The sequence below is a fragment of the Artibeus jamaicensis genome, unplaced genomic scaffold (assembly GCF_021234435.1).
Source record: "Artibeus jamaicensis isolate MK-2021 breed Jamaican fruit bat unplaced genomic scaffold, CSHL_Jam_final contig_354, whole genome shotgun sequence".
NCBI lineage: Eukaryota > Metazoa > Chordata > Mammalia > Chiroptera > Phyllostomidae > Artibeus > Artibeus jamaicensis.
The window spans coordinates 30,630,445-30,653,149 of NW_026521803.1; the positions used below are offsets into that span (position 1 = coordinate 30,630,445).

Consider the following 22,705-nt stretch of genomic DNA (forward strand, 5'->3'; position numbering starts at 1 on the left):
ATGCTAAATCAGACTCATTGTGACCAAATCACCTTATTTTTCCTTAACTACAACATTAAGTCTCAACCATCCTACAAGACCCAGCTCAGGTCCTACCTCTCTTATCTCATGGCTAGTGATTCTTTTTTTGCATATTCTTATCCCTCCTTTTGCCTTCTCATTTGTTCCCTCATATTGTTAGCTGATTATTTTCTGATACAGTTTATCCCAACTGCAAGGTGTGCTCCCCAAACCAGGGCCTGCGACATAATTTTAAGATATTTTCAGCATCAAATACACACTCCCCGCACAGGACGGGTGGGCGCCACCGAGCGTGGACCTCCGGCGCGTCCTAGAGCGGCCGCGCGCGGACGCGGCCAGCGGCGCACTTCCGCCCGCGCCCGTCGCTGCCCCGCGGACCGCTGGGCCTCGCTGTGGGCTGTGCTTCCCTCGGCTCTCGCCGCGGGCCCCGGGGAGTGGGTGAGTGGGGCAGGGCGCGGCGGAGGGGGTCGGGCCAGGGTCTGCGCCGCCGCGGCCTCCCACGCGGCCGCCGTGTGGGCTGGGCCGCGCGGGCAGGCGCGCGCGCTGCCTTCCGACTCGCGGCCCGGGCCCCGCGCGGAGCGCCCAGGCCCGGCGAGCCCCTGGGAGCGAAGAGGCGCCGCCAGCCACCCCCGCAGGCGGGAGCCTCCTCTTCTCCGCGCTCCTGCCGCCCACCGATCTTTTAGGAACTCTGACACTGACTTGGAAGAGAGCCTGGGCTCATTAGTGACCGGAGACCCGGCCCCTGGCCCTGACTGCCTTGGCCACGCAGTGTCTCCAGGCCACGGTTCTTTTCTTCTCTGAAATGGAGAATGGCAGTGTCCACCCAACCTGCACCCTGGGGGTCGCAGGGTAGGCACCTATGCTCAACCCGGCAGTCCGTAGACTCATTTGGGAAGCCTTGCACATGCTCAGGCCCCAGAATCACCAGGTGGTTGTGATATGCAGCCAGGACTGAGAACCACTGACCCAGAGGGGCACAGTGTTGTCGTGAGCTGTGTTCTCGACGAAAGGTGTACGATCCTAGGTGGATCGTAGTCTTGAGAAAGCTAGAACTGTTTTTCTGTTCAAGACGATAAAGACCAAATCTGGTTTGGTTACTTTTAATAACTAGTGCCTAGAATGGTACATGTCGCAAAACATGCACCATTGATTAAATAAATAAATTTCTGATTACTTCCTGACCTAGTGGAGGGGTTTTGATTACCCCTAGGCACTAATGGAGGAGTTTGTTATTATTTCATTTGTAACTTTTTATTATGGAAGCTTTCAAACACAGAGGAAAATAAGGTAGTGTCCTGCATTCCTAAATCATGATCAATCTTGTTTTATCTGTTACCCGCCCCACCCCTCCCCCACTGGATTACTTGAAGCAAATCTAAATGTACCATTTCATCCGTTAAATAGCTATGTTTTTAAAACACAACTCATGTTTTAAACAGAAATTGAGTAGCAGTCTAATAAGCATTTCATGTTATTTTCTAACCAGTCCGCATTTACACTTTATCATTTTCCCAAATCTCTTTTTTTCTTCCTATTACCAGTTTCTTCAAATCAGGATCCAAACATCTCTTGATCCCCTCCCACTTTATTCCAATCCCCAACTCTCCCCTCCTTCCCCCATCCTGTCCGGTGCTTGTTGACCAAATCAAGTCATTTGTCCTGGAAAGTTTTCTACATACTGGATTTGGCTTTTTTCCTCCTGCTGAGTCCTTTAACAGCTTTAAAAGATTCAGGTTGAACTTTTTGGCAAGAAAACCTAAAAGGGTTTCTATGCCCTTCATATTGTCTCGCATCAGGAATTAGATAAGGTCTTGTCTGTCTCGAAGTGTTAAGGTTGGTCAATGGACCTCTTCTGTACAAATTGCACCACAGGGTAACTAAATAATTGACCTGGGAATTACAGAAGGATGCCAGCTAATTACTGCAGGAGGAATGAGAAAATACCACCTTTTGGCAATGTCTAATGAAATAATGGATCCTGGCAACGATCGTTAGTGGCTGTTTACATCAGAAAGAGACAGCCAGACAGCGCGTGCTTCCTGATGGAAGTACCCGGTACCTCTTATCCAGTGTTCTTGGATGATGGGTGGGAGACAGACGAAATAAGGTTGGCCTTGGGTGTTGATAATTACTGAAGCTCAGTGATGGGTATGTGGCAATACAGTGTACTAATCTCTACTTTTGTATGTGTCTGACATTTTTCATAATATAAAGGGTTTTTTTTTTTTTAAGATTGACCAGTTGATTAGTGAGTTTGAGTCAGCCTGATCTATCCATTGTAGTTCAGTTTTCCATTATCCTTTCACTAAGTGGTTCTCCAATCTGACTGCATATTAGAATCCCAGAGGAAGATTTTTTTTTTTAGTATACTAAAACACATGTCTCACTAGCAGAATTTCCTGTTTAATTGTTCTGGGATGGAGCCCAATCATTGATATGTTTTAAAAGCTGATTCTAATATGCTCCAGGGTTACATACCACTAGCCTAGATCCATTATTTGTTAGGGATTGCAAAGTAACTATATCCTATAATTCCTTCTGCATTTATTAGTTTTTAATATTTTTAATTTTCTTTTTGTTTATTCTCATTTATCTTGCAAACTGCAATCCCATAAGAAACTTCTGCAGATTAAACTACTTAATTATCAAAGGAAGGTTTGATATTGAGTGAAAATGTGGAGTAACACATGTAAGGACACTAGCAGTAACCTAAAGGCTTGTGCGTGCAGTGGGGAGATGTACCCTGTGTGCATTCAAGGTGTGTGTAAGGGGCGAGGGGCGGGGAGCCGACTGCATCCCCAGTGGAAAGGAAGATTCAGTGAATTGTAGTAATAGTTAGAAAAGCATGTTCAACCTTATGCCACATTTTAAAAAGTTGCCAATGTTAAAGAAATATATAATTAAATAAATGCTGTTTTTTGCAACCACAAAACATTTCAAAGTTTAAAAGAAAAAATAGCCCCCTTCCCACCATTTTAATTACCTGTGAGATAGCCAGTGTTGACAATATGCTGTGTCTCTTACACACCAGACTTTCTCTGTCTCATATAAATTCAGGGGCTTTGGACACTTATCAAGATGAGATCGTGCCATAGCCATCTGCAACTTTTCTCACTGTCTTCCCTCCAGGACAAGAGTTACAGACCTGACTTAGCCACAGAATAAGTAGTTCATGGTATGAATGTATAGTAAAATATTCATTTGTTTTCCTATTGTTTTTTTTCAGATTGCTTCCAAATTTTAGCCACCTTAAAACTACCACAGTAAACATTGTTGTGCATAATAGATCCTTTATTTCTGTAGGGTAAGTTCCTAAAAATGGGACTGCTGGATTAAAGTGTGTTGTTATTAGCAGCATCGTTATTATTGGTAATATATATTGCCAGATTACTCTCCCAAAATTTAATAGCAATTCATACCTCCATCATTAGTAACATATGAGTATCCATTTTCTCTTGTTCTGGTTAGCACTGGTTTTCGTTAATATTTGCCAGCCGATGTGTGGAAAATTGTGTTTGTTTCTTCAATTTGCATTTACTCTAACTGCCTACAGGCTGAGCACTTCTCATGCTCATTGGACATTTGGATTCTTCACTGAATTTCTTGTATATTCCCATTTTTCTGTTATATCAGGGGTTTTGTTTTTTTGGTATTATGAATTCATTTGCATGAATTTGTTTTTAGGGCTATTAACTCTTTCTCATACAGTGTAAACAGTTTTCTCCAGGTGTGTTTTTGGTCCTTTGACTTTGAGTCTTGATATATGAAAATTTGTATGTAGTGAAAATGTAGTCTATTTGTATGTAGTGAAAATGTAGTCTATTTTTTAAAATTTATGGGGTTCCTGTCTTGCTAATAAGGTAATAATTCCCAAACGCCAAATTATTTTTCAAACAGATTTTAATGTATTTTAATCTCTTAACATTTTAAACATATTTTATTGGACCTTTTACATTAAATTTATAAACAATGTGGAATGTATTTTTATATACAATGCAAAGTGAGAACATTGCTTTACTTTTTTTCTAAAAAAATAGCCAATTATGTCACTGCTGTTCATTAAATGTTACCCTTTTTACATTTTGTTATATATTGATTCCCATAAATACCCAGATTTATTTCTAGACTATCCCTTGTCTTTCACCTTTATTTTTTTGTACCAATATTATTGTCTTAATTATACCCAATTAGTGTAATAAGTGTAATATCTAGAAAGGTAAGTTACTACTTACTACTTTATATCATTTTCTTGCCCATTCTCACTTATTTGTTTATAAGATTCCTTTTTTTTAAAGATTTTATTTATTTATTTTGAGACAGAGGGGAAGGGAGAGAGAAAGCAAGGGAGAGAAACATCAATGTATGGTTGTGTCTCACAAGCCCCCCACTGGGGACCTGGCCTGCAACCCAGCATGTGCCCTAGACTGGGAATCAAACTGGCGACTCTTTGGTTCGCAGGCTGGCACTCAGTCCACTGGGCCACAGCAGCCAGAATCAGACAGTTTTTTTTTTCTTCCATCTTTTGGTTGCTTTTTTGTTCCAAGATAACTCTCACTGGAAATGTCATAGAATTTGCATGCATTAAGTGTATCTATATTGATTATGATATGAACATTTTTCTTATCTTAGTATTTTTTATTAAAATGACTTATTTTTGTTTTTCACCCAGCCCTAGTGTGGATAATCTGTAATTGTTAGTGTGTAAGTTTGCGTTGGTTCTCATGTATTCTATTTGCTGCACTTTCTCACTGTGGAAATATATTGGACATAGCAGATGTTCCCTGAAACAGAGAAGGGAAAGAGAGGTACCAGGAGTTGGCAGAAATCTACACACTCCCTGGGTTATGGCTGATCACTTATAACAGCAGAAACCCGAGTCCTAACCAGTGACAGAGCCTGCCATTTGGGGGAGTGAAGCGTTCACTTGGCATTACTGCAGGCTGCGGAGCATTGCCGTACGGATCTCAGAACCCCACCTGGAGTGGTTATTGCTGTTTAGTGTTTGTTAGAAGGACTTAAAAAAAACAGTAATGCTTGGAAAGTCCAGAGTTCCTGTGTACTCCCTCACCCCTTTGCCCCATTGTTAACATCTTTCCACAGTGTGGTATCTTTGTTAGGGTTGATGAGTCAATATTGATATATTATTAACTCAAATATACAGTAGGATTCATTCACTCTTTGTGTTGTACATTCTGTGGGTTTGGACCAGTGTATAATGATGTATCTATCTCTACTGCACATGCAGAATAGTTTCACTGCCCTAAATAACAGTAAATCTCTCAGCAACCTGTTTTTGGTGATTTTGAGCAGTAATGTGAAATAATCCCTAGGTGATTTTCCATTGCAGGGTAGAAGATGTCTATGGATGTGACGTTTCTGGGGACAGGCGCAGCATACCCGTCCCCGACCCGCGGTGCCTCTGCTCTGGTTCTTCGGTGTGAGGGCGAGTGCTGGCTCTTTGACTGTGGAGAGGGAACCCAGACACAGCTCATGAAAAGCCAACTTAAAGCAGGTTAGTGTCCATTCAGCTCTCTCCTTAAGACCATCTCTTGTTCTTCAATTCCTTGGTTTTCCTTGGGTTTCTTCTGTAGCTGCTCTGGTAGCTGCATCTCACTTCAGTACTAGAATCCTGGCAAGACTCGGAAGGCCCTCAGGCCTCTGGAACACCCACTGACCCTTATTCGTTCATTTATTTGCTTTGCCTTCGTCCTGTAAGTTTTAAGAGCAAAGATTGATAGAGGCTGAGAGAAGAAGACAGAGTGAGGTACATCAGGCACAGCGGAAGGACACTGTCCAAGCCAAGGAACGGTGTCTGTACACACTCATGTCCCCCCGGAGAGGTGAGTGTCATGGGAGAATGCAAAGGGCAGTGGATAGTGTTCAGAGGAGGGGGTTCTCTTTTCCAGGTGGTCATCAGGGTAGGCATCTCAGATGACTTGCTGAAGGAAGAGAAGGGGTGCCCTGGGCTGGGGAGGAGGGCATTTCAGCCAAAGCAAGTGGAGTGGGCATAGGCGGAGTGGCAGGGAGACTGAGGGGCACAGTGATGGAAGGCCTTAGGCCAGAGGCAGGCAGACCTGGGTTCCAGTCCCAACTGTGTCTCGGCCTGTGACCTCAGCAGATCAGCACACTTGAACTTTACTTTCCTCATCTTGAAAATGGGGGTAAAAACTCAACTTACAGGCATGTCATGGGCATTTCATATAATAATCCCTTCTCTGTGTGGCTGTGTCCTTCTCATCAGTTACCTCTCAGCTCAAATGCTGTTTCCTCAGAAACTTTTCCTGAACCCGGGTTAAGCAGTCCCCCCTCACACCAGATGTTCTACAGCTTCGTCCTATTTTACTACCTTTTTAGCATCATCAGTATCTCAAATGGTGTTATTTAAATAGTGGTTTTTATGTGCACTGTCTCCCTACACTAAACTCAGCAATCAGTTGTGTGCTCAGTAGATGCCTGGAAAATATCTGTTCAGTAAATGCATGAATAACACATTCAGCACCCAGTGTTATGCCTCTCTCTCTTACTGGGTCTTGACAAGTGGTGGTTATTGAAGCTATCGTTTCTCTGACTCAGCACACTGCGTGGCATTTGATGACTGAAGAAAGCTAGTTCTAGCATCTTAGGATCTCTGGGTGTGTGGTGGAAACAGACATGCAAACAGTCATAATGTGCTATGATAAGTAGAATAATGGAGGTGTTTTCTAAGTAGTTTGGAGTGTGAAAGAGAGGGACACTATCTAAATCTATGTGTTCAGAGAAAGCATTCCAGAGATGGTAACAGTTGAGCTAGGATCTAAGAGATGGGTAAAAGTTTCTCTAGGGAGAGAAGTAGGGCTGGACATTAAAGGAACAGAGATCAGACTGAGCAACCAGTGAGGGAGTTTCTAGACATGTTTGGGGGGATATTAAGCCATCCAGAGTATTGAGTACTCGGCTAGGAGTGAAGAGAGAGAAGAATGCTGAAAGTAAGTGAGGGCGGACTGTGAAGTCTTCTGTGGTGTGTTAAGGTGTTTGGACTTTATTACTCTATTGGCAATAAGGAACCATTAAGAATTTTTAAGCAAGGATGACACGGTCCGATTTGGGTTTTAGGTTGAAGTTTTCCTGTGGCAGATGTATTGGCAGAAAGAGACTAGCATCAGGGAGACTAGTTTCAAGGCAGCTGCACTCATCTGAAAGGAGAGAGAAGATGGGGGTATTGGGGCAGCAAGTAGGGACAGGTATGAAGAAGAGAGTCTTCATCTAAGAGACACTTGCAGAACCAGCAGGAGGTGGTCTAGGGTGTAAAGAAGCGAAGAATTGTTGCAAGTTACAGATGCTTCTGTCCCAGACCAGGGAGTCATGAAAAGAGCAGTTGGAGGAAAGAAGGACTGAATATCGCTCGGGACACGTGGCCTTGATACACAGTTCAACCCTAATCATATTCCTCTGGTGCTGAAACTCTGAGGTGAGGGCAGGTACTATGCTTTATGTTCCTTGGGTCACACAGGTGTGCCTTTCATGAGCACTTCGGGGTAGACACAGAGCAGATGAGGCTGTGATACTCACCTGTTTAGAGAGTAGGCTTTGAGGTGTCAGGGTGATTAAAGTAGAAACAAGAAACTGATACATTTGGGTGCTAGAGGTTTGGGTATGGGGATAAGTCTTTCCTTTTTATTAATATTGTGTCAGTTCTTAACGCTGCAAAACAGATGATAAATTTAGTGTCCTGTTTGCAGTTATTACCTGATCGTTTCTGTGGGTTGGGGAGTTCAGGCCTGGTTTACCTGGTTTTTCTGCTTCAGAGTATCACTAAACTGTAATCTCATCCTTGGCTGGGGCTGGGGTCTCACCAGAGGCTCAAGTGGGGGAGAACCTGCTCCAGAGCTCATGCAGATCGTTAGCAGAACCCTTAGAATTATAGGCCGGAGGCTGCCCTCAGCTCCTGGCGGCTTCCTGGTCATGTGGTTTTCTGTTTCTTGGGAGCTTGGAATGGTACCAGCAGGGAGGAAAAGAAACTCAGGAGGAAGTCTGCCAGCAAGGCGGATTCTTCAGACATCATGTAATCACATTGCATCTCTGTGTCACCTTTTACTGTTTGGAAGCCAATCGCAAGCCCCACCCACACTCAAGGAGAGGGAATTATAGAAGGACTTGGATACCAGTGGGTTATTGGTTTCTCTCAATAATCCAATATGGACCTATTACTATTTGATTCACTGAAATGCTTTTCAGCTTGTACTACCCCTTAGGGTAATAATATGTTATGAGTTTCATAAGGAGGTACTTAGTATTTATCCAAACATACTTCTTTCAGGGTCCTAGTATGTGTCTGATAAATAAGTATAGGTTTTCCATGTCTATTTCTGTCATAATTTTAAAGACAGAGCATAGCCTTTTTTCCCTTAAAAATAATTATAAAGAATATACACGCTCATTGTAAAAATTCAACCAAAGCAGGAAAGTGTAAATAAGAAAAGCCTAAATCCGTGTCTCATAGGTAAAATTTCTGTACATGTAGATGTGATAACAGTAGGTGTGTTTGTGTGTAGGTGTGTGTATACTTTTGTATAAATGGAAACGCTGTACCTTGTGTGATCTGCTTTTTTCACCTCAACGACATACACAAGGACTATGTCGCAGATGCCTCCTCGGGCGGTACATGTGACTCCATCGTCATTAGAGGATGCTTGGTGTTCCACTCCGTCAGCGCTGATACGTTCCCCTGTGCTTTGCCGTTCCCACGTGAAAGGGACACACACATTTTCCTTTCTTCATTTGATAGCTTCCTCTGACCTTTGATAATTGTGCCTGCCATTCCTTCTCCCTCTGAAATCAAGTTTCTTGAGAAATGAAATGTTTGTCTTTCCTGGAACTGTGACTACTGTGGGAAGCAATTTTTTACTTACTTACTTTGTCTCCCTTACTTTGGGGTGGTCACAGATTGTCCTGGTGTTCAGTCTGGCTCTCTTTTTCAGGAGGGAGGGAGGGGCCCAGAGCATCTGGCCTTTTGAAAGGTCAGCATGAGATCAGGACTCGACAACCATCGTCATTCTTCTGTCTGCAGAGGCCTCAGGTCACACTCGTCAGCGCTTGGGCAGCCTGGGCAGCAGGAAGAGAAAACGTGAGGGTTCTAAAAGTTAAAAAAAAAAAGACAGCAAAAACAAGCACTGAAAAGAGAAAATAAAAAGGAACATATGGTAGAAACTTCTAGAATGCCTCCTGGGGGTTTTCAAGATCCAAAATCAGCCTCTGCCCAGTTCTCTGCCATGGACCTAGGCTTGGTGTAGTAACTGGAAGACTCACTTGGAGAACACTTTTGCCCTGATATCACAGGGCAAATCACATTACAGTGAACTCTTCCTTTCCTTCTATGGTGTCAATAAACTGTCCTGTTCTTTAATGGTAACAGATGTTTGAACTAAGTGTGCCATGAGCTTGGACCAGAAGCCTCTCTTAAACTAAATGTGTGTCATTGTGATCATTGCTTTTAAAATGCCTTGTGGTGCATCTCAAAAAGATGCCAATGTGGCTCCTGCCACATACCAGCAGTGAATTCAGTTCCCCACCAGGTGAGTCAGGTTCCAGCCTAACCCCATGTGCGCTGAGGAGCTGCTGCGTTCACAGTGAGGGGGGTGGGCCCATGTGCCTTCACACAGCACCGCAGGGAGCCGCCCTCTGATCTGCATGCACTTTGGTGTCTGTTGCCCGTCTCCTCCCCTTTCAGTTCTTCACTCGTGTGGTCTCTGACCTCCCTCTTCACTTGCCCCTCCCTCTTCACTTGTCCCTCCCGCCCTCATTATCTTCCTTTTTCTCCTCCCTGGTGAACCTCACTCAGACATGCAGGGTCTCAGTTGGTTTGTTAATCTCTGTCCAGTGTAGAGATTCCTTAAATGGCAGTCTTGGGTTCAGGCTCTGGTCCAGTGCTTTGGAGCCAGGGGAACTCGTTTCGTTGGAAATACATATTTGGTATTCTCAGAGGGAGCAGTAGGGGGCAGTATGAGTGTCAGAGGCTTTTCACACTCAAGGCCTATCTAGTTACTTCAATAATTATTTTGGTGCACTTCCTTATTGCAACTTTTTTTTCTAAGAGGATACATAGAAAAATACTCTGAAAATTTTAACACTATGTAATTTGAAGATGTTTTATGAAAAAAGTTGTCTTATTAAAACCATTGAGTAAAATAAAGCCTGTCTTTCTTGCTTCTGGAATCATATAGAAAAATATTAAAAAACCAAGTTTATGGTGGTAAAGTAAAACTCTAAATTCATTTTACTGCTTTCTATGTTAAGTTGTTATGTATGTTTCCAGTAGCTTTGTACAGATCTTTGTTTTCTGAAAAATTCCCAATTTCATTTTCCTCCTCCACTGCAAGGGAGAATTACTAAGATCTTCATCACACACCTTCATGGAGACCACTTCTTTGGCCTCCCTGGCCTGCTCTGCACAATCAGCCTGCAGAGTGGCTCCACAGTCACCAGACAGCCCATCGAAATCTACGGCCCCGTGGGGCTGCGGGACTTCATCTGGCGGACCATGGAACTGTCCCACACGGAGCTGGTCTTCCCTTACGTGGTCCACGAGCTGGTGCCTACGGCGGATCAGTGTCCAACAGAAGAACTGAAAGACTTTGCACCCATGAGTGGCGCAGACACCTCTCCCAAGGAGGGGCAAGGAAGAACTATCTTGTTAGACTCGGAAGAAAACTCATACCTCCTGGTCGATGATGAGCAGTTTGTTGTAAAAGCATTTCGCCTCTTTCACCGAGTTCCCTCCTTTGGGTTTTCGGTCGTGGAGAAGAAGCGCCCAGGTAAACTCAATGCACAGAAACTGAAAGACCTCGGTAAGTGTTGTTTTCTCTTCTCATCAATCAAGCTGTGGTTAACTGAAGCTCTTACAAGGGTCATAGTAACCTTCCTATCCTGTCTCCCAGGCCTAAAACTGACAGTTTCTCCACTTACTTCTTTTGCCCAAAGTTTGCTTATTGAGGGAAGTTCCTGGGAGCGAAAGATGCTATTAAAGCAAAACCCGAGCATATGTTTGAAGCCTCCTCCCTGCAGCTCCCCTGGTGCACATTCTTAGTCTGTCCTATCGTCAGCGTACACTCTTGTTGGACAGGGTAGTGCTTGTTGCCTTAGGTCTAGGCTTTTATTTTTCCATGTCTTCCTCCTGACATACGTTTTTAGTAACATCTTTAGCCTGAGAATTTTTGCCATATCTTAATCTTGCAACTGCAACCAATTACTTTCAGGGTTTTCCTTCTCTACCTTAAGTTAATTTGGTGTTCAGAATTCTCTGCCTCAACCATTATGTGCCTGGGTTCACCACAGGAAGCAAGTACACAAAGGGGGGCTTCCCCTCCACCCCCCTTCCCTGCTTCATGCCTCCCCTGTGCTAGACCTTCATGGCTGGGGGCTCAGCATCTCTCTGGAAGCAGCGTCCAGCTCTGTTGTGCCTCCGGGGTCACCACCTTCCTCAGCATGGCCAGCACAAGGCCTATAAAAAGCGAGGTGGTGTCTTTTGTACGGTTGTTTCTTGATTTACTCAACCTCTTACTCCTTTCCCAACCAAAACAAAAGGCAAAATAATGAGGAAAAGTAACGGAGGCCAAAGGTATTACATCGATATTTCCCTGTCTTTCTCCCTTCCCCCCTCTCTTAAAGTAAATAAATGTAATCTTTAAAAAATAAATGAAAACCTGTGGGAATATTCTTATATTGAGAAACTTTAAATATGATCTATGTTGGAATCAGTAAGCACTTTCTATTTGTTTGTAGGTATTGTCCAGAGTGATAATCAGGTACTCTTCTAGATTAATACGAGACTTAAGCCCAGTTTGGTAAATGTGGACCTGCCCCTGTGCATGCAGATTGGTTACGGATGACTGCCTGAAACTCTCCCTGACCTTGTGAGCCAAACGGTCCTCTCTAACAATTTGTATTAAGTTACTCAGTTTGTAGGTCCCTTGTCATTATTTAAGTGGATTCTTACATTTTGCCCAAAGATGAGCTCATTAAATACGGTACTCTCAACAACTGTCCTGCTCACGCCCAGTGGAGCAGCAAGGCCGCTGTCTGGACTGGGACAGTGTTGTGAGACTGAGGCGCTTAAAACCCACCCGGCCCACATGCTTGGGGAGTGTTTTCGGTGCTGCAGAATTGCCAGCGTGGAGTTTTAACAATGTATAAATACTCCGGTTTTCCACAAATAGTAAAATATGTATAAAAATTATGAAACGAATTAGATGCCTTTCCACTTGCTGTTTGCTGTGCGGTTGAAACAGACTCTGTTGACAGTCACAAGTTCCGTCCCATGACGTGGTGCTGTCTGCCTCCATCACTAGGTGTTCCTCCAGGCCCTGCCTACGGGAAGCTGAAGAATGGAATTTCTGTGGTTCTGGAGAACGGAGTTACAATTTCTCCCCAAGACGTCTTAAAAAAGCCGATTGTTGGAAGGAAAATCTGCATTCTGGGTGACTGCTCTGGGGTGGTGGGCGACGGAGGAGTGAAGCTGTGCTTTGAGGCCGACCTGTTGATCCACGAGGCCACCCTGGACGACGCCCAGATGGACAAGGCCAAGGAGCACGGCCACAGCACGCCGAGGATGGCAGCAGCGTTTGCAAAGCTGTGCCAGGCAAAGAGGCTCGTTCTGACCCACTTCAGTCAGAGGTACAAACCAGTTGCCTTGGCCAGAGAAGGAGAGACAGATGGGATTATAGAACTGAAAAAGCAAGCTGAATCAGTGTTAGATCTCCAAGAAGTGACTCTAGCAGAAGATTTTATGGTGATTGGCATTCCAATCAAAAAATGAACTCGTGTTCCCAAATGCACACCGACATGTCTTCAAATATGTTACTGGACTAGCCATCAAGGTTGTTGTTGTTGTTTTAGTCTAAAATTGTTTGGGTCCCAATAATCCTAAAAAGGATGATGGAGCTTCATTGCTGAACTGACTCAGGATTGAAAAGGAGCAAGCTTTTTGATAATAAATCATTTAAAAAAGAAAAAAGTTAGCATCCTTTTTAAAGTCCAAATTTGACAAAGTGGTAGACTATTCAGGTGTGCTTATACTTTGTGTTTCGTGGCTGCTGCCTCAGATGTGCCCCGTACCATCCTGGGCTTAGCTTCTGTCCAGCTTTATTGCTGTTATTGGCAGAGTGCTCCGGGCTCGGCCCTCTTGGCTAAAAATGGTATTTTGGCAGTTTGTGTTGAATCTGTTCGTGTTATTAACAGAATAGAGAGAAGTGTAATGAGACATTGGACATGCACGATTGAAGCCAGCATGTTAAATCTTGCATTCTTTGCCTGAATACTGACTGTGGGGTCCAGCTATACATTTATCCTTTAATTAATGTGTTATTGAACTTTCTGGTTCGCTTCAAACCTGTGGTTCTCAGCTGAGGGTGATTCCATCCCCATAGCTGGTGTTCTGAAATTATGACGATAGCTTGCTTCAGCAGCACATTTATGAAAATTGGAGTGATACAGAGATTAGAATGGCCCCTGCCTAAGAGTGACGTGTAAAATAATGAAGCAGTCCATATTTTTATAAAAAGAAAAAGGAAAAAAAATTGTGGGGATGTTTCTTGCCAAAATGACTGGGAGGTAGGGGGAGAGCATTGCTGGTATTTACTCGGTCACTAGGAGCCATGGATGCTAGACCCTGTAGGGTTTGGGTCAGCCTTCTACCGCGATGAAGAATTGTCTCTCCCCAGAGTACAAACGGCAGGCCTGTTGAGATACATAGCAAGTTAAAACCTATACCCCCGGTGTGAATATACTTTATCAAAGTCTCTGACATAATGAGTCGAACTACTAGGTAAATCGAATTCTACAACAAACCCTAGAGAACGAGTGAAGTGAATGTGTTAGAACTGGAGTGTCACATGGGTTGGCAATGTGACAACCTTTTAAAGAATACAAAGGTTATCTTTGATTGATATCGAATATTATTTGAGAGAAATAAGCCATGAGCTGGAGCTTACGAATCTGGAGGTAAAGAAAGGCTATTTATTCAACAGAGTTTAATTTACATGCTCCTATTAATAATTCTTTGAGCACAGTTTTAATAAATGTTCTTTCTAGAGTAGCTTTTCCTTCTAAGCTGCCTACTTCCTCCCTTCTCCCCTGGGGTATTGGGGACTCATTTGCCCCCCAATAGTTCTCAAAGCGGGTAACATGGAAAGAGTCTCAAGTACAGATTCATTCAATAGTGTCTGCTCCTCAGACCAGTGTGGGAAACCTTTTATGCCAGGTGTTCTGTGGGAGTATCCTGGTGCTCAGTGATATATATGTAAAACAGTCATAAACCAGTCTGTTGTGCCCAAAGACCTCATTTCAGGGTCCTGTTGTGTACAGAACCACCTGTGTGGTCTGGAGCAGATTGCCTCATTCTCACCGAGTTTCTGCTTGCTCATCGCTAAAACGGGGCAAAGAAAAATAAATAAGACGGGAAAAATAATGCTACCTCACGGGCTCATTGTGAAGACTAAGACTGCGTGGTTGCGTGGCACCGAGAAGTCTGGCTCGCCCAGGCCCGTAGACTCTGCTGAGCCCCCTTCTCGGTCTTCCATCGCTGGGCACTGCGCTCCCACCGCAGGAACTTAGAGCGTCTTTAGCGCACATTTAGAAACATTGCCTGGCATATACTGTTAAATTCCTTTGAGTTCTGGGGCTTTTCTAGTAAAAAAAATTGGACTCCTGGATGATCCCGCAGTCCCTAGAGTACTGACAATCAGAACGGGTCTAGGCAGAAGACCTCAGTCGTCTGAAGCAGTCTTCACAATGGCCCGATTCTGCCCTCCTCAGGGCTGTCGGCCTGCCCAAGGACCCGAGTTTGACCAGACTGAAAGTGTAGCTTGGTGTCTGAACTCCATTCAAACAAGCATTTATTAGACACTTTGGTGCGGCCGAATCTGCACGGCAGGGAATGACGGCTAACACTAGTCCCTCCGCAGCGTGGGGCTCTCGAGGGTGAAGACTCTTAGTCTCCTCTGCATTCTTAGAAATCCCCACTCATAGCACGACTGGGCAAACTTTAGGACTTAAAGCTTAGGACCCGTGCGTCATCCATTTGTTACTGTAATTGTCCAAAACATTTTAATTACCAGGTTTGGTGCTGTCCCATTTACTGAGTAGCAGCCGAGTGCCAGGCTTTACTCTATGGGAGGAGGGAAATGAATGTAAGCTATTTCCAGGCTAAGGCTCACAGTCTAAGCGGTAGAGGCAGGTAAGTAAAAAACTGTAAATGTAAACATGTAGTTCCTGTAAAAGTTCTGTTTGTGTAGCCTGGTGCCTGGCTTTGCTGTGCCTTGAGCTGTGCTCTTGGAGTCAAGCTCCGTTAATGTATGTGGGCCATGACCTCAGAGACCAGGGAACTTAAGAATGAACGGATATGTTGGATTGAGTGGAGGACATTCACAGTTGAGATTTTTTTCTTGGACTCTCTGCTGGCCTACAATCTGTTCTTAGTGGTAGGATACACTCTTAAGAATTTGAGGAGCTAGGATTAAGAATGAAGCTTATATTGGACTTCCCAGAGCCTATAGTCTGTTTATGGTTGTGTAACTCTAAGAGAGGATTAGACTATGTATTATGCTGAAGTTTGTTCAATCACTGAATCCTCTTTTGCTAAAGAACATCTTGGAACACTGAGAAATGCTGTTCCTTAACACTTCTCAAAATGATTATATTTCTGTTTTTTACCTGCACAAGTTATTGAGGTAATGAATTTCATAGCTACACTTAGTATTTTCTTTGTCCTAAACTGACTTTAATTGTCCACAAGTACCCCCTTATTTTAGCTTAAGAAAAATATGCGCTTTCCAGTTCTCAAAAGGTGTTGAGACTTACCTAAAGAGACCCCAAATCAGTTCTGTTTTCTAATACATACGCCTCATTAAGATACTTTTAATGAACTTTTAATCATAAAAGTAGCATATGCTTGGTAGAGAATTATTTTTTAAAGATTCAAAAGAGGAAGACAATTACTCACAATTCCACTACCCAGAGAGCTACTCCTTCTGATCCGGTGGTCCTCAAACTGAAGCGTGAGTCAGTGTTACTCCAAGGGGTATGTAGGTGGACAAGGACGCGGAAGCAGAAAGAGAAGCTCTCCTGGTTTCTGGCTCACGCTCAGCAGCGTGAGAGGCCTGTCTCGTCACTCCATCAATGGGTGACACAGAGTATCCTCAACGAATGACCTTACATGTCTCTCCCAAGACGCTGTCTTACAAACATTATTTTTGCCTCCTAGGACAAGTAACCTCATTACATCTCTCAACTAGCACACACAATTCAACTAAGATTTTCTTGAATATTCTTATGCCAGCTTAAAAATTTAGTAGTTTTTACCCAAAGGGGTAAAAATCCATACTGCTACAAATACATTCATGGCAGATGTGCAGCGGAGGTAGTTTTGTCTTCATCAAGGTGTACATTTATAGTGAAATGTACTGGTTCTGGCCTTCCTGATTGATGGGTTTTTCAGGTATGAGTCGGTGTATTTTTTCTTATATGGGAAGAATGAAAAGGAAATGCTGGCAATGCTTTGATTGTTTGCTGTTTGCAGGATAAGAAATGAGTTAAGGGGAATGGGGTGGGACATGGGATAAAATCAAGAAATTCTTTTCTTCCACAGTAGGAAGTGAACAATATTTAGAACTGGAAAATAAATAGCACTTGAAGCACATTATGTCAAAGGTCAGGCAGGTGTAAACACCAGATGAATAGTTAAGAGTGCAGGAAGGAATCCTTAGTGAAAGGTACAAGGGGTAGAGGGAGGAATAGAGGAATACTATTTTTTTAAGTCCAGTAGTACTAGCACGGTGTGATAGTTTGATAGTTTTACTATGTTTGATAGTTTTATGCGTGTTTGTATTCAAGTAGTTTAAAAATTACCATAAAACACACATCAGTAAGACACTACTACTCTGAATAATCATATTGATGGCTGGTCTCCAGTTTTTTCAGAATGTAAATCCGAGCCTAGCACCCACCCCCACCTCCTCTTGAAGCTTTTTAATGCTCAGCCTTCCCAGACTCATCTTTGCCCGCAGTGCCGCTCATTTGCACAGCCCCAGCCCCGCGGGCCTCCTCTTAGTCTGCCAGAGGTTTCTGTCGGTGTGCAGCGTTGGCATGCGCTGCTCCCTCTGCTCCCTGGACCTGGAATACTCTTCCTCCCCCCAGGTTGACCCCCACTGGGCCTTAGGACCACAGCTCTGCAGTCACGTCCTCCTGGGAGCCCTCAGAGTCTTCACCTCTCGGTTGCATATTCCTCTCCCAGCACCCGCACCCCCCCTTCCTGGCACGTGTCATTTTATATTTTCATTTTGCTTGTGTGACCTTTTGATTTATGTGTCTCTTTCCCACTAGAACTGTAAGCTTCACAAGAACAGAACTGTGTCTGATTTGTTTTCCTTGGTGCCCTGGCTCCTAGCTCAGTGCCTGGAACATATTAGACACTCAATAAATAGTGGGGACTGGTTCAATTTTCCTTGACATCTTTTATTTTATTAAGATGCAACACCTCGTTCTCCTAGACATTTTTTTCCCAATTAATATTAAAAACAAACAAAAAAACCCCAGCCTCTGAACTAAAATTGGGGAGAAAGAAATTGGTTACCTGTGACCTTAATGAGACAAATCCTTAAAAAAATTCTAAGTGTAAAGCTTTAGCGCGGTGTCCTAAGATGCGAGGACAGTTATCCAGAATCAGGGAAAGGGCTAGAAAAGGAGTTTCTCTCCCTGAGAGACTAGGATGCTGGCTTTGGCTACGCATAGGATGTTGGAGCCAGAGGGAGGCCAAGCCTGGTGTGGGAGTCCGGAGTCCCCATACAGGGCAGGGGAATGGTGGGAGAATCCGATACTAATTTTACCATGGCTGCATTGTTTTTGAAGTAAATCCTTCTATTTCCCCCAAACTTTCTTTGAAGTCAGCTGGACGTGTAGCATTTGGGGATCCCTTCCCAACCCTGAACATCACCAAACAAGCGCTGATTCCATAACTGGGTTGGAATCAGGGAAAAGGGGCAGCAGGAGGGAGGGGGAGACTATTTAGAACTAAGACAATTCACAGGAACAAGAGTCAGAAGGAACCACAAGACTTAAGCCTCCTAGGGATCTTAGAAAAGTGAAAGGAGGGCACTGATCTTTATAAGTAACGCATAGAATGGGGATGCAGGAGAGGGTGTGAGCCAGCTTCGTATACATCTGAGAGGACAGAGTACCTCCAGATGACCTGTGGACCCAGATATTTCTGTGTCCTGATGGACATTCGAAGGATTAAAAAGCTTTGTGTCCAGGATAACAAGGAAGCTGAGGAGGGTTCTTAAATTTATCCAGAGTAAGAAGGAAAAAAATATTTCCACACCTAAATAAAGCTAGCAGAGAAACAAGGTCGCTCAGGTGTCAGCATGCTAATTATACGCCCAGCAGACTTGGCAGGTACAAAGATTAAATTCACCCACAAAAAAGTGAAAGGGGAAAGGCAAGGAAGGGATCAAGTTTCCCAGCTAATAAACCGCCCTGTAACTTGCAGAAAGTGTTCAGCCTCAGGTAGAGTGCTAAGCAACATTTAATTCAGTGTCACCAATTGGAAACCAGGGTTTTCTGTCTCGGTGTTTCTCTGACGTGGTTGTGCCCTTTGGAGGTCATAGGCTTGCCCAAGGGAGACCATTATCTCTGTCAGACCTCCCGGACTGGAGTTGGCCTTGTAGAAATACCCATGCCTGGGTAAGCAGCCAGCACACCGGTCCTCACTGGCTCAACAAGGGCCTCGTGATGGAGCATCTTCACCTGGCTAGAGGATGCTGGGACCCGATCGATTTCCTCCCCCATATGCCTTTACTGGAAGGCAGTATAATCTACTGCAGTGGTCTTCAAACTAGGACATTTGTACCCGTGGGGACGAGCAAAGGTTTTTCTAGATACTTTCATATGAAATATTTCCTAAAAGCCGACCTTCCTGAGAGTGAGCACAGTCAAAGTGTCTTGCTAGTTCCATGGCACGATGCCCCAGAATGACAAACATTTGGGAGGCCAAAGAAGGGGGTAATTAAAATACTGGTATTGGGATCAAAATATAAGTTATTGGATAAATTCTTTTGCAAGTTGGGTAGTTGCCAATTTGCTGCTTTGAACAAAATTGAAGGAGGATCTAATCAATTCCAGATCAAGGAGTATCTCATCTGTCCAGTGATAGATCTTTTAAAAATCTTTCTGAGATAGGATTCACATGCCATACATTCAATGGGTTTTCATATTTTCACAGAGTTGTGCACTCATCACCGCTATTAATTTTAGAACATTTTCATTACCCCATAAAGAAACCCCATATCCCTCAGAGAAACTCCCACTTTCCTCCCAAGCTCCCCAACCCTAAGCTATTTATTTTCTAACCACTAATTTGCTTTTCATCTCTATAGATTTTGCCTATTCTGGTTATTTTGTATAAGTGGAATCATACAGTAGATGGTTCTTTGTGACTTGCTTCTTTCACTGCCCACAATGCTTTCAAGATGTATCCAAGTTGTAGCTTATATCAGTACTTCATTCCTTTTTATAGCGAAATATTCCATTGTATGGATATGCCATGTTTTATCTATTCATCAGTCAATCCAATGATAGATTATTTACAATACACCTATATTAAAAATGAAAAAGGAGAGATTGCTACAGATCTTATAAATATTAATAAGGTAAAAGAAGATAGTAGAAGTACCTTTAATTTTAGATAAAACTACTAAAACAGCTTCCTTTTTAAAATGCACATAATTTACCAGAATTGACATAAGAAAAAAATTGATGACTTCAGATTTTCAATTTACTAAGGAAAGTGAAATTGTGATTAAAACTCTTCTAAAAAGAAAGAAAGAAACTCACCAAAAAACATCTCCAGGCCCAGATGGCTTTGCTAGTAACTCATTCCAAATGATTTAGGAAGAAATACACCTCTATTCCACAAACTCTTCCAGAAAACAAAAAAAGAGGGAAACTTCCCAACTCATTTTATGAGGTCAGTATAACCTGGATGCCAAAACTTAAGGATGTTGAAAGAAAGGAAAATTACAGACTAGTTTCTCTCATATAAAACCTAAAGAGAGTAATTAGCTAATTGAAGCTAGTAATGTATAAAAAGTGAGACATCTTGGTGAAAGGATTTTATTCCAGGAATGGAAGTTTTGTTTAACATTTGAAAGTCAGTATTACTTGCTACATTAACAAAATTAATGGGGGAAAAGTGGTAAAATGATATTTATAGGTACATTTTTTGGTACAATTTATTGCTCAATTATAAGAACTCTTGCATATTGTCCTGGCTGGTGTGGCTCAGTGGATTGAGTGCCAGCCTGCAAACCAAAGGGTCATCGGTTCAGTCTCCAGTTGATTCACATACCTTGGTTGCAAGCCAGGTACCCAGTAAGGGGTGGACAAGAGGCAACCACACACTGATGTTTCTCTCCCTCTCTCCCTTCCTTCCCCTCTTGCTAAAAATAAATAAAATTTTAAAAAATTAATTAAAAAACAAAAGAGCTCTTGCATATTAAGAACAGGAGGACCCTGGCTGGGTAGCTCAGTTAGTCAGAGCATTGTCCCAATACACAGATTGTGGGTTTGACCCTCAGGGCACATACAAGAATCAACCAATGAATGCATAAATAAGTAGAACAACAAATGTTTCTCTAAAAATCAATCAATATATAGTTTTTAAAAACAGGAGGGAATGTCCTTAATCTGATAAATATTATCCCCCTAAAATACAGTAAATATCACACATATTTAGTAACAAAATATCAGAAGTTTCCCCCTGGGATGAGAAACAGACAAGGAAGCCCACTGAGTACCACTTCTGTACAGCATTGCTTGGGACATCTTGGCCAGTCTAATACGGCAAGAAAAATTTATGAAAGGTATAAGGGTTTAAAAAGAAATAAAACTGTCATTAGTGGATGATATGACTGTGTACATGGAAAATCCAAAAGATTAAGCAGAGAACCTGTTACGATTAAGAAGTGAATTTAAAGCCCTGGCTGGTGTAGCTTAGTGGATTGAGCGCGGGCCTGCGAACCAGACAATCACGGTTCGATTCCCAGTCAGGGCACATACCCGGGTTGCAGGCCAGTTCCCAGCAGGGGATGCATGAAAGGCAACCATACATTGATGTTTCTCTCCCTCTCTCCTTCCCTTCCCCTCTAAAGATAAATAAATAAAATCTTTAAAAAAAAAAAGTGAATTTAGCAAGGTTGCTGGATATTCAATTAGAATAAAAAAATCAATTTTGTTTCCATATTGCAACAAAAACACTGAAAAATTTTAAATGACACCATTCACAGGAACACTGAAACCATCAAAAATTTAGGAATAAATCTAAAGAAAAGTATATAAAACCTCCATATTGAAAACTATAAAATATTGATATATATTACATAAGCCTCAAATACATTGACCAGTACACCAGGTTAATAAATTTGGAAGATTTAGTATTGGAAATATGTCATTTATTCCTAAATTTACCTGTAGTTTCAATTTCAATCTCAATCAACAGTTCTCCAGGTTTTTATGTGGGTAGATTTGAGGATATTGATAAGCTGTTTGTAAAGTTTACATGGGTGTACAAAGGGCCAAGAATAGCCAGGAAAACCTTGACAGAACAGAGTCAGAAGACTTCACTGCCAGACACCAAGACTTTTTGTAGAACTGCAGTCACTAAGACAATGTGATATTCTTGTAAGGAATACACAAGGGGGTAGAATAAAGTACAGGAAAAAATAAACCCACACATATATAATATTTTATTTATGACAAATATGAAATTCCTGTGCAACAGGGAAATGACTATTCTTTAAATAAATGGAGGGTCAATCAGATGTCCATAATGAAAAATAACTAGCTTGGTTCCTACCTTTATACACAAAAATCAACTTCAGATGGATTTTATATGTAAATGTAAAGATAACATAGAAAAATTCCTTGATTTGGGGTAAGGGCAGATTTTTTAAACAGAATAGAAGCACTAACAATAAAGGAAAAAACTGTTAAATTGAACATTAAATTTAGGAACTTTTATTCATAAGAAATACTGTCACTAGAGTGAATAGGCAAGCCACAGAATGGTAGAACATAGTTGCAATGTGGATAAAGGATATGGATCTAGAATTCAGCCATAGTTACCTGTTGCTGCATAACAAATTACCATAAAATATGGTGATTTATTATCTCGCAGCTTTGTTAGGTCAGGACTCTGGACACAGCTTAGCTGGGTGATTCCAGCTGTAGACCTCTCATGAGGTTTTGGTTGAGCTGCCAGCTAGAGCTGTGAGTTCATCTAAAGACTCAGCTGAAGGGATCCCCTTCCAGGCTTTCTCATGTTATTGTTGGCAGACCTTGGTCCCTTGCCACATGGGCCTCTCCATGGGGCTGCCTCATAACATGGCAGCTGGAGCCCCTAGGACAAGCAAGAGAAAGTGAGCACTCACAACAAAAGCCACAGTCTTTCTATAACTGAACCTTGAAAGTGCCATCCCATGGCTTCTTCTACATTCTATTCATTAGCAGTGAATCAGTAAGTCCAGCTCACATTCAAGGGAACACACAAGGGCATAAACACCAGGAGGCGGGGCGATTGCGGGGCCATCTCAGACACTGTCTACCTTAAGAATACATTTTCAAAAACCCTTAAACGTCTTCATCTTGGTGGGGGTTGTAT

General features: G+C 42.7%; 1 protein-coding gene and 1 pseudogene across 4 annotated transcripts; both read left to right on the top strand.

Annotated features, from left to right (window-relative positions):
- Positions 1-373: 373 nt before the first annotated feature.
- On the top strand, positions 374-18,460 carry ELAC1 (elaC ribonuclease Z 1). 4 transcript variants are annotated; one of them, XM_053664286.1, is made up of 4 exons: positions 374-459; positions 5,352-5,533; positions 10,377-10,844; positions 12,345-18,459. In XM_053664286.1, the coding sequence occupies exons 2-4, from the start codon at positions 5,377-5,379 to the stop codon at positions 12,809-12,811; spliced, it is 1,092 nt and encodes a 363-aa protein (XP_053520261.1). In that variant the 5' UTR covers positions 374-459; positions 5,352-5,376; the 3' UTR covers positions 12,812-18,459. The 4 variants fall into 4 exon arrangements, with proteins under 4 accessions (XP_053520261.1, XP_037020965.2, XP_037020966.2 ...); XM_037165070.2 differs by having other exon boundaries at positions 5,369-5,533; positions 12,345-18,458; XM_037165071.2 differs by lacking the exon at positions 374-459 and adding an exon at positions 5,738-5,861 and having other exon boundaries at positions 5,445-5,533; positions 12,345-18,460.
- LOC119063682 (uncharacterized) lies at positions 13,449-13,548 on the top strand (annotated as a pseudogene).
- Positions 18,461-22,705: the final 4,245 nt, after the last annotated feature.